We start from the raw sequence: 11,678 nt of genomic DNA on the forward strand, positions 1-11,678 counted from the left end.
ATGTAACATTCCATGAACATATTCCCGCGCTTTGTTGTTTTTCGTCTGCTAGTAATTTGAATTTTTGCGTCTTGGTCTGCCTTTTGCCAAAAAAAATCTAAAAGGAACACGCGAAAATTTGCCCCGATCTAAATCTCGATCCGTTGATCTGTCGAAATCGGCAGATCGGTTTTGGGCGATCTCGGAGCAACCGAGAGCGCAAAACGGAACACGCGAAACTTGATCCGGCAGATCCGACCACGCTAATGGAACATAAAATGTTGATCAGAGCGATCTAGAGTGCTCGAGAGCAGTCAAATGGAAAACGCTATTAGTTTCGAGGTAGATGGCACCAAGATCGCGAAATTGGCCGTAATCGTCTGCGCAGTACTGTTAATGTCAGTTCATTTTCCCTGAAACATTTTCACTGTTTTAGTTTACGGCATTAGTGTTAGTTACAAAACTTAAGAATTTAAAATGTTGGCGTTAATTAACCGGATTTTGGATTGGTTTAAAAGTTTATTTTGGAAGGAGGTAAAATTTTATAACCATAAATACGAGGATTTTATATTTTGTACAATTTTAATAACCTCTGTTTTATGATACCGTGCACCATTAATAATTGTAATCTCTTTCTATGTACGAAAATAAATTTATATGATGTTCGGTTCTATTCCAGGAAATGGAACTCACATTAGTGGGACTCCAATATAGTGGAAAAACCACGTTTGTGAATGTTATTGCGGTACGTTATCTTCCATAATATTAACCTCCCTAATTTAAGCCTATGCCTGATCTGTCATTACTCAGTCGTAAAAAATACTTGGAAAGACCTCGTGATTCTACATATATTCGATATTGACTAATTTTATTTTTTAATGGTTACACTCCTAAAAATTTCTTATATCATTACATTGAAACTCCACAAAGACTCAATATTAATTTTGAACTACACCCATGTCGTTCAGGCACAGTCAATACTAATTAAGTATATATATAACTTTTGTTTTGATAGTCGGGCCAATTTTGCGAGGATATGATTCCAACTGTTGGCTTTAACATGCGAAAAGTCACAAAGGGAAATGTGACAATTAAAGTATGAACACTTAATATTATAACGCAACTCTTAAATGTTCAATAAAAATTATAACCTACTGATCTAAATCTTATAATCTTCAAAATATCAGATCTGGGATATTGGCGGTCAGCCTAGATTTCGTAGTATGTGGGAAAGATATTGTAGAGGAGTCAATGCGATTGTGTAAGTAACCTTTGCTCTTTACACTATTTTTGTTTAAATTGTGTATTAAATGATTTTTGTACTCCCGTTTTACACAGTTATATGGTAGATGCAGCTGATCATGAGAAAATTGAAGCCTCTAGGAATGAACTGCACAATCTCCTGGATAAACCTCAGCTCGCAGGAATTCCGGTTTTGGTTTTAGGAAATAAAAGAGATTTGCCAAATGCCCTTGATGAAAAGGAGTTGATAGAACAAATGTAAATTCTAATTTTGTCTCCATTCAGCACACTGAGAATAATTTCTTAATTTTTAATCTAATCAGGAACTTACCGGCGATACAAGACAGGGAAATTTGCTGCTATTCAATCTCATGCAAGGAAAAAGATAACATTGGTAAATAATTATTCAAATTTAAAATGACGTAGCAATGTATACTTCAAACTTTTCATTGTTTTGTTAGATATTACTTTACAGTGGCTCATTTCACATTCAAAATCAGGAAGCCAATGAAGAAAAAATTATTTTTGCAGCTGTTTCTCTAAATTTTTTTAATTAAGCGTTGGTGCATTCTTGAAATCAATGACTTCTGGAGAAAAAAGCATCGAAATGTTTCATTTGCCTGGAATCATACTGTTGGCAAATAGAAGCATTATCGTAAAGCTTAATTTCTAGAATATAACTATTTAAAGTGAATTCTGAATCCCAAAAAAAATGTCTTAAGACCCAGAGTTTTGAGTGGATGTTCTTGTATATACACGCGTAACATGAACTGAACATTTAATAAGAAAGTCCTTTAAAAGTAGTAAAACTGTGTATAAAGTAATAGTATTTAGTGTCAAGCTTTAATACAGGTATAAAAAAAATCCGTGTTTATCAAATTTTTTCTAAGAGAAGAAGATTCCTCTAAATTATAAGTATTAGTGCTTTTCAAGAAACGAATTCTGCCCAGTCCTTTACCTCCCCTTGGTTAAATTATTAAACTTACAAAATAACGTACCATGATTTTTAAGTAACGTAACATTCCTATTAATAATTTAGTTAAATATATTCATGATTGTTTTGACATGTTAAAAAAATAGGCAATTTATGTATTTATCGGTATTTTAAATTATAGGTTCCCTTTTTTATGACACAAATTTGGTTGTTTAATAAACGATAATGTTAAGTACTTCTTATTCTAAAGCTAGTCGCATTTTTTTTTCAGTGTGATTTTTAGCTTGTCTACATATACCATGGCATTTTAATTTATTTTGCGATATATTCTAAGAAATAAACTACGTGTATATAGATAATTTTGAATTCCAAGTATCTTATTTTTGTTTTAAAAGTGGTAGCTGAAGTTTGGACTGAGACAGCTGGGGATTTTTTATCATTCAGTTATCCTCTTTATTTTTTCTTAAGCCCTTAAATTCAATCAATAATGGAGAACACAGGGTTCTTTAGATAATTTCTCAGAGTTCAAGAGGCTATTATCTGAATATTATCAAAACACTTACAAAAACTCAATATATAAGAGCACAGCTGCTATCAAAGTGACTAACTAGTTTCGGATTTGGTAACAATTAGGTTGGAACTATAATGGTGAAATTAACTGTGTTAGCCTTGTCTTTGGCGTTATTTAATTTAGTTCTTGGAGATACCCCTGCTAATTGCACATATGAGGATGTTCATGGAACCTGGGATCTCTTTGAGAGTGCTATTCAAGATGATTGTTCCAAATCTGGTATAAAATATTGATTGAAATGAATGTTTTTGAAAGATTGTATTACCAAATGTGTGTATTTTTAGGCCCTGTTACCAACACATTGAGGGTTGATCTTCAGTTTCCAAATGTGGCATTTGATGAACATGGAAATAAAGGATACTGGACTATCATCTACAATCAAGGATTTGAGGTGGTCATAAATTACAGAAAATATTTTGCTTTCTCAAAATACACTCAGTCTGGAAGCAAAGTCACCAGCTACTGCGATCAAACTTTGGCAGGATGGTCTCACGATGTATTGGGTCACAACTGGGCATGTTATAGTGGCAAAAAGGCACAAGCTGTTGCCAAAAAAGTGCACCAGGAAAAGCCATTGTAAATCGCTTGAGGCATAAAATATTTGATAGGAAGATTATCCATCAAATCTTTGTTTTTCAAGATTGCTAGCCAACAGAGTACACAAGGTTGATAAAGAATTTGTGAAGATAGTTAATGCTGCTCAAACATCGTGGAAAGCTAAAGTGTACCCAGAATATCATGGTGTCCCATTAGAAAACATGCTCCGTAAACGTGGTGGCTTGAGATCAAAGATTCACAGGTTAAGTCTAAATTGTACAACATTTTGAACCACATTGAACAGTAAATCTCTTGTCAGTGTTCCTCAACCAGCTCCAGTGACGGAAAAGCTGAGGCAAATCACAACCAATTTACCACTGGAGTGGGACTGGAGGAACGTACATGGAATCAACTATGTCTCCCCAGTAAGAAATCAAGGTATGGTTAGATTAAGCTCTGTAAAGTGATTAGATAACTAGTAAATTTTTTATTTTAGCGAGCTGCGGGAGTTGTTTTGCCTTCTCTTCAGTTGGAATGATCGAAGCTCGTCTAAGAGTTGCCACAAATAATTCAAACCAAGTCATACTGTCACCTCAGGACATTGTTAGCTGCTCAAAATATGCTCAAGGTTGTGAAGGGGGCTTCCCATACTTGATCGCTGGCAAATACACCCAAGATTTTGGGATGGTACCAGAGAAATGTAACCCATACCAAGGTAATGAAAAAAGATTTTTTTGCACTTGAGATTTCATATTATTTACATCCGACTACAAAAGGAGTGGATTCTGATTGCAAAACTGACAAGACCTGTCGAAGATACTACGCTGCTGAATACAGTTATGTTGGAGGTTTCTATGGTGGATGTAATGAAGAATTGATGAAACTCAATCTCATGAGACACGGTCCCATGTCAGTGTCCTTTGAAGTTTATGATGATTTTATGCAATATGCTGGTGGAGTTTATCATCACACTGGAATATTTGATTCAGCCAACTTGGGTTTCAATCCTTTTGCCCTTACAAACCACGCAGTTCTGTTGGTTGGATGGGGAGTTGAAAAAAAATCCGGCGAAAAATATTGGCTTGTGAAGAACAGTTGGGGTACGTCGTGGGGTGAAAATGGCTACTTCCGCATACGCAGAGGTAAAAAAAAACTTTTATTGAAATGGAAAATAACTAAATATGTTATTTTGCCTTTGAGAATTTTTGGGTTCACTTTCTCTTTCTCTCTTTAAGGAACGAATGAATGTGCGATTGAATCTATCGCTGTTGAATCTTTCCCAATACCATAAAGCAAAAATTCAAAACATGTTAAGTAGGAAAAATACTTTTATTGGACAGGTTAATAATTGTCATATTTCGTTGAGGTCAATAAAAAATGTTGTACTTAAATGGTTTTGGCACACAAAGCCTAAACCTAATATTTGTATAATACTTGAAACTGAGGCTGAGAAGTACGATTAAAATTTCTATAAAAAGGCCTATAATCGAGTTTCCAAGTAATAAGTATATGGTTCTTCGAGATGCTCAAAGTTAAGCGCAGCCCAAAGCTGGAGCAAAGTTTGACCTTCTCCTCCAAAAATCATGTCCTTCATGCCAATTTGAATTGACCAGTCCATCTATAATCAACTTTCCCCTGTTTGGCCACATTGGGTGATTTATTGAAACAAATGCATTTGCTAACTCGTTAGCAGCCTCTATAGTAGTGATATTCTTTTCAGCTGCATTCCTCAGCACGCGTTGAGTTAAAACATAAATCTTAAAAATGAAATACAGTCATCAGTTTGAATTAAATCAAATTGTATATTAATTATTAGATCTCACAGAATGGTCCCATTCTTTATCAAAATGTTTCTCAAGTGCTGGATCATATGGTATCCTTCCAAGAGACTCGTAACAAGAAGAGACAATTGCCTAATTAAAAAAAAATTTATACAAGAATTGAAAATAATTAAACAGCTGGTACATACCATACGATTAACAAGAGACTCAAAAATATATGCTATTCCCTTTTGTTCTAGGAGTTTACAATCAGAGGGATCTTCAAGTTGAGCATTGGCAGTTCCACATATTATTTTTGTATTGATATGAGGAATAGTATCTTTAGTGAAAACATGACCAACCGCGCATGGAGCCAAAATATCACATTTTCTTTTCAGAACAGAATGATCCCCTATGGCAACTTTTTCCACAAATAAACGGTTTTCACCCTTTTCTCCTAACAAATCAACAATATCATCTACTCTTTTCGTATTAGTTTCTGTTACGTAGACACACCCAACATTTGCGTCTAATAAAGAAGAAGTTAAAATTGTGCCTGGTGAAGAAAAAAACCAATCGTGAGATTTATGCAAATTAAAAAAAAAGGTTTTAAGGCATTACAAGTACAATTACCTATTCCTCCTGCCCCTTCAACAATTACGTGTTTGCCTTCAAAACCGCCAATTCCTAGATAATCTAAAGCTGCTTCCATGGCACACATTACTCCTTTCACTAGAAGTTCAAATGGATTTCCACATCCTCCTATATCTTCCGGACCACACACTGCCCAGCGGGTTCTAGAATGGACGTTATATAGATCCTGAATGTTAACTCCTATGTCTGTACCAGCCACTATAAAAGTACTTGGGAATTATGGTCTTATTCTTCTGTGAAATGAGCTCAATTATTATTTTCATACCATAGCATCCGTTAAGAGAAGACACAAAATCTCCGTAATCCCAAAAGAGTTTTTGTCTATATAGAGGGTTATATTGATTGGCGTGTTGCTTATCAACCGTTTCGGGTATAAGTCCTTTTCCTCCTCCAATCCTTTATTAATTTTTTTATAATTTAAAACATGTTATTAAAGGCAGTGTTTATGAGAAATTCGCTTACTCACCACAAACCAGATAAAGCTGATTTTCTACCAATTCTAGATGAAAGTCTTAATCCATCTCCAAGATAATATTCTAAATTGGGATATTCCATCATACGAATACCACCACACTAAAAAATTTTGAAATTGAGTAATGAAAACACAAAATTTATACAGAAAGTATTAAAAATTTACATACAGCTTCCCCTCTTTGGGTATTCCAAATAAAAGCTCCCATAAGATGACCAGTTCGAATACCGAGATGTAAAAATATACCTTCGTGTTTTTCAAAATATGGGTTATTTTTATCATTTAGCCAGTCTGCGATTGGATTTAATAAGGTATGAGAAACTACGGCTTTATTTTCACTGCTGTCCCATAATGCGTAACATCTATTAATGCCATTATCCTTCAATAGCTTTTCAAACTCATAAGGTTTGAGAGACAAAATATCATTTACTCTACTGGAATAATACTGGGCAGATTTTTTGTTTAAACTCAAATTTTTATCACGTAGACATTCTGCTTTATACTGAGACCTAAAGATAGAAAACTTGCAATTTGTAATTCTAAACAAGTTTTCAATTTTTTTCAATTTACAAAGTTTATAAGAAAACTGATTGATCATTTATGGAATTAATATACTTATCTAAATGAAGGGGAAAGTGTGATAAAGTTTAAAAGTTACTTTGAACTATACTTTTCCACTACATCAATTTAAATGAAGAAGGTTCAAGGTTGATTATATGAATGGATCTTTAGTAGGGGGACTGGCACTGGTAGGGTGGGTTTGTAAAATTTCAAGGTTGCAGTAAAAACATGAGAACATCTATCAATGAGAAGTATGCATTTTATTTAAAGGGAAAAAAAAGGAAATTACACCTTTTACATCAAAGGGATTTTAACAAGAATATGGAAATTAGTCTATTATTTCTTTAATAATAATAAACTTTCTAGGTTTCTTCTTTTTGCTTCTAAATGCTGGAAGCTTCACCCTGACTGACTTCATTTTCTGGGTTCCATCAATGTCTACTTCCTGTAAATCCTCTTGTCCTATTTCAAGCTGGTTAACAGAAACAATTTTATTTAGTAGTGAGCTCGCAATGACGCTGACACTATCATCCATATTGGGCTCTTTTCCTTTCAACATGAAAGAGGAATTGAATTTGTTGAAATTTCCACTAGTGTCTTCTTTGATCATAGTCATGAGGTGGCTTAAAGCATCGTTGATAATTTCTTCACTGTTAGGGGCCAATATAGACTCCACAGTACTAGGTTCTGATACCTCGGAAGGAAGATTTTTAGCCGATATTTCCATTTTGCTTCCATCACCACATCCTTGTCCACGATGAATTTTTAGATCTTCAATACAGGCAAATATAAGGTTGCAATGGCCACATGGGTAAGGGATTGGCTTCTTATGGGTTTCTTTGTGTTTTTTTAAGACATTAGTTTTAATGAATCTAGCCCCACAAATATTACAAGCAAGGGGGCGTTCTCCTGTATGGGTGCACAAATGCAATTTCAAGTCGTGTTTCATAGTAAAGCCTTTTTCACAATGAGGGCAAGGAAATTTTCTCTGTTTAGCTGCCAAATGAGTTTGCATATGACGAAATAGACCATCTTTATCTGTAAACCTTCTTGAGCACTTGCTACAGGCATGCTTCCTTTCTCCCTTGTGAAGTTTCATATGACGAAAAATCCCATTTTTATGAGCATAGCTCTTAGGGCACAAAGGACATTTAAATGTTTTCTCCATCAAATGGGTTCTCATATGGCCCTGGACTCCTGATTTCAAGTGAAATGATTTTCCGCATATTTCACAGTGGTACGGTCGAATTTCAGAATGAGTAACTTCATGCAAATCCAGAGTGGATTTTCTTTTGAAGCATCTTATGCATTGGGAGCATTTATAAGGCTTTTCTTCGGAATGTGTTGTGTAATGTTGAACCACAGAATCTTTACGATTAAAAACCCTGTTGCATAGTTCACATTGCATTGTCTTACACGTTTCATTTCTTTTTTTGTGGAAAATGAATTCCAAAATTCCATAACAAATCTCCTTACATTCTGAGCATTCAAAGGTCGCATCGTTAATCTGCTGTTCAGAATCAAAATCTTGGGATTCAATCTTACTAGATTCTGATGTTCGTAGTGTGCTAGTTAAAATAACATCGTGAATCTCCTCCTCTTCAGGGTTAGAGCCAGCTGATGTAGATTCAATAAGTTGATTATTTAGGAAAACCATAACGTCCTCCACAGTTTGTGTTGGAATTTTATCTTTGTCCATAACTTTCTCACAATCAGTACTGTTTTTCATAATTGCAGGTTTCACGACAACTTTACGTACAATTAATAACTATTCAAAAATTAGGATCATTATTGTAGGCTTGTAACATGGATTGAATAAGGTTATTTAATCCATGCTTGTAACGACTAACTAACGTCTGACTGATAAACCATTGGACAAAACCACCGAAATCTAAGATTATTTTCAACCAATGTTCACAGATGGCGGTACGTTCCACTCTCCTGAATTTCCGTTAAAGCTAAAAATTCGATTCCAAGTTAATGGCGAGCTACCAAGGTTCGTAAATCGTGCAGGCACTAAGTGGCGAGCTACGAATTTTAGCTTGGAGGAATAAAACAAGTATACAGGAGTTGCGGAGAGCTGCGAAATCGGTTTCGTCAGTGACCGTGAACTCGCGCGAGACGGAGGGGTTCAAACGCGACTAGCGCCAACTGCACACGGAATTTTGCAACTATTCTCATTTTTTTGCATTGTTTTCGCGTTGTCTGGTTTGTTTTATTCCTCCAAACAAATACGAGTCATTTTGGAAAAAGGCGCAAAAAATTTAGAAATGTTTCAAAACAAACCAGACGACGCGAAAACAATGATATAAAATGAGAATAGTTCCAAAATTCCGTATGCAGTTGGCGCTAGTCGCGTTTGAACCCCTCCGTCTCGCGCGAGTTCACGGTCACTGACGAAACCGATTTCGCAGCTCTCCGCAACTCCTGTATACTTGTTTTATTCCTCCAAGATTTTAGTATATCTCCCTAGATTCGAATACTGAGAGATTTCACATTGACGGTTTTATTACGAAGCGTTTACCCTTTTCTCTCACGTGACCTCAGAAAAATCGGGCTCCATCGGTTGCGGCACGGCCAATTTCGATCACGCGTTGCCGCGCGAGAGAGTGATTTCGAATCTAGGGTACGAGTTTAAATTATCTTTGCTTAAACAAAACATAAAACAGTATGGAGCAAAATTTAAAAATGTTGGTGCCTAATGGTGCATATTACCATATGTAACATAAGTACTCATAAGTATGTCACTAGCTCTATTTCTTCACTAACGGTTTGTTTCACAGATATTGCGTCATCCGTACCCTACGTGATATCTGACGTCATATTTGATGTCATATTTGACGTCATATTTGATGTCATATTTGATGACATATTTGACGTCACCGAATCTCAAATGCCGATAATACCGTCGTATAAATAGCTCTACGTCTGATCACGGCCCCCTGCACGCGCTCACGCTGCTCGCGACGATAGCGGCCCCGGCAAAGAATTTCCTCCCCATGTATTTTCGCGACAGCGATTTTCCGTCGCTTGGAACGCTGGTGTAACAACCGGAATCTATCAAAGAGGCGGGAAGTTTAACATACGTTTCAATGGCGATGAATTTGCATTAGTGAAGTTTTTTTCCAACTGTTTTATTGAATTTGGAAAAGTTTGTAACAAACAATTAGTAATTACACTTTTTAAGTATGTAAGTTTTCATTTCAAAAATTTTTTTTTAATAAATATTTCAATATTTTGAGTGGTAACATTTTATTGCTAAGCCTAACCATAAATGGTTTAAGTTTTGTATTGGCAATGAGTTTTCAAGTTATTAAAAACTGTATTTTGTAGTTATTTAAGACTATAATTATGATAACTGCTCATAATTTTTGTCATATTCACCAAACTTTGTTCTTTATAATTTGCATAAGATAAAACATTAATATTTGCTCAAATGCCATTACCCTGGCTGCGTTACATCCTGTTTTTTTAATAAGTGAAAATTACCGGGAGGGGCAGGTCACTTCCATTTTGGGTGCGTCTTAATCATAGTAAAATTATTAAATCAAGGTAATCGTGATTAAATCAGCGTAATTAAAATTAAAAAAATTGTTGAAGTTTTCAACAGCAACACGGAGCAGAGCGCAGATACCGAAATAAATCCAGTGACATCAGCTACAAGTAATGAACGGTTTATTTTCGACTTGGTTAAAATATACATAGCAATTAATGAAACGATGGTAGTACAACAGAAAACTGACTAGTAAGAACGGACTAGTACTGTTGAATGACTTTGTTACAAAATATCTTCATTGTTTTTTATTTCTTCAACAAAAATTAATCAAGATTAGAAAATCTAACCACGCTTTAAACGAGATTTAATCATTCTAATCAGGATCTAATCTTTTTAATCAGGATTTAATCATTTTAATCAGATTTAAACATTTTAATCACTATTTAATCAATATAATCGGTCGAATCGAGATTTTATCGAGCGCGGTAAATACGAAATAATAATTCTAATCACTTAGTAAATTATTCTAATAAGCTGGATAAAATCACGCACAATTATAATCATTCCAATCACCAATATAATCATTCTGATTCTCGTTCTAATTTCTAATCGCGATTTAATCATACTAATCACGATTTAATCGTTTCAATCAGATTTAATTGTTTCAATCAGATTTAATTGTTTCAATCAGATTTAATCGTTTCAATCAGATTTAATCATTTATATCAGATTTAATCATTTAATCATGATTAAATAGATTTAAAGATTATATTAATTAATTAAACATGATTTAATCAACATAATCGTGATTAAATTGAATTTAATCAAAATAATAACAATTTAATCTTTTGAGAGGTGCGTCGTTAATCAAGGAAGTGACCTGCCCCTCCAAATTACCCATTTAAAAAATACCAGCATTGTTCTGTTCCATTGTGTTCATCTACTTTTAAGAAGACCAAAGTGTCATTTCATCAGTTACCCGCTGATGAAAATTTATGCAAACTGTGGATTAAGAGCATCTCTAGGAATGATTTTGTAGTCAACGAAGCATACACTTCACATGGAAGATTGGTTTGTGGTTTGCATTTTAAGGAACTTCAGTTAATGATAGTCTGTTGTGAGGCTAATGCGTAATCGTAGGATTTGGAACCAGATGTATGTCACTACCTATTACTTAATTGGTGGCATTACATATGAGCCAATATACGATTAGGTCTCAAATTCGAATATAACTACCATCAGAAACGAAAAGAATGTTTATCCACATCATCCAGCATATTTCAACCTCATCCAGCATATTCCTACATCATCCAGCATATTCCTACATCATCCAGCATATTCCTACATCATCCAGCATGTTCCTACATCATCCAGTAATTTTAATTGAATCTTGATGAATTTTACTTGAAAAAAGCTGATTACTTTAATGTGAGCGTGGGACTACTAAGTTATCGAGATTCTTAAAAGCAATT

The 11,678-nt window shown here is 34.7% G+C and overlaps 4 protein-coding genes across 4 annotated transcripts; 2 read left to right on the top strand and 2 right to left on the bottom strand.

The window, feature by feature from the left end:
• Nucleotides 1-355: 355 nt before the first annotated feature.
• On the top strand, nucleotides 356-2,483 carry Arl8 (ADP-ribosylation factor-like protein 8). The gene is made up of 7 exons (XM_090180630.1): nucleotides 356-513; nucleotides 659-724; nucleotides 995-1,075; nucleotides 1,167-1,240; nucleotides 1,318-1,479; nucleotides 1,545-1,615; nucleotides 1,683-2,483. Exons 1-7 carry the CDS (start codon nucleotides 457-459, stop codon nucleotides 1,730-1,732), a joined length of 561 nt encoding a protein of 186 aa, XP_090036756.1. The 5' UTR covers nucleotides 356-456; the 3' UTR covers nucleotides 1,733-2,483.
• A 266-nt stretch (nucleotides 2,484-2,749) lies between these two features.
• Nucleotides 2,750-4,708, top strand: LOC149936079 (dipeptidyl peptidase 1-like). Its single transcript, XM_090181214.1, has 7 exons — nucleotides 2,750-2,945; nucleotides 3,011-3,302; nucleotides 3,367-3,525; nucleotides 3,583-3,701; nucleotides 3,760-3,978; nucleotides 4,040-4,405; nucleotides 4,499-4,708. The coding sequence occupies exons 1-7, from the start codon at nucleotides 2,801-2,803 to the stop codon at nucleotides 4,552-4,554; spliced, it is 1,356 nt and encodes a 451-aa protein (XP_090037340.1). The 5' UTR covers nucleotides 2,750-2,800; the 3' UTR covers nucleotides 4,555-4,708.
• Nucleotides 4,588-6,747, bottom strand: LOC149936080 (uncharacterized). The gene is made up of 8 exons (XM_090153615.1): nucleotides 6,737-6,747; nucleotides 6,319-6,658; nucleotides 6,144-6,250; nucleotides 5,943-6,073; nucleotides 5,657-5,875; nucleotides 5,233-5,579; nucleotides 5,087-5,176; nucleotides 4,588-5,020 (listed from the first exon to the last, which is right to left on the bottom strand). The coding sequence occupies exons 1-8, from the start codon at nucleotides 6,745-6,747 to the stop codon at nucleotides 4,796-4,798; spliced, it is 1,470 nt and encodes a 489-aa protein (XP_090009741.1). The 3' UTR covers nucleotides 4,588-4,795.
• Nucleotides 6,748-6,951: 204 nt separating this feature from the next.
• LOC149936081 (uncharacterized) lies at nucleotides 6,952-8,641 on the bottom strand. The gene has a single exon (XM_090154260.1). It carries the CDS (start codon nucleotides 8,437-8,439, stop codon nucleotides 7,039-7,041), a length of 1,401 nt encoding a protein of 466 aa, XP_090010386.1. The 5' UTR covers nucleotides 8,440-8,641; the 3' UTR covers nucleotides 6,952-7,038.
• Nucleotides 8,642-11,678: the final 3,037 nt, after the last annotated feature.

The sequence above is a fragment of the Leiobunum rupestre genome, chromosome 7 (assembly GCF_980474605.1).
Source record: "Leiobunum rupestre chromosome 7, qqLeiRupe1.1.hap1, whole genome shotgun sequence".
Taxonomy (NCBI): Eukaryota; Metazoa; Arthropoda; class Arachnida; order Opiliones; family Sclerosomatidae; genus Leiobunum; species Leiobunum rupestre.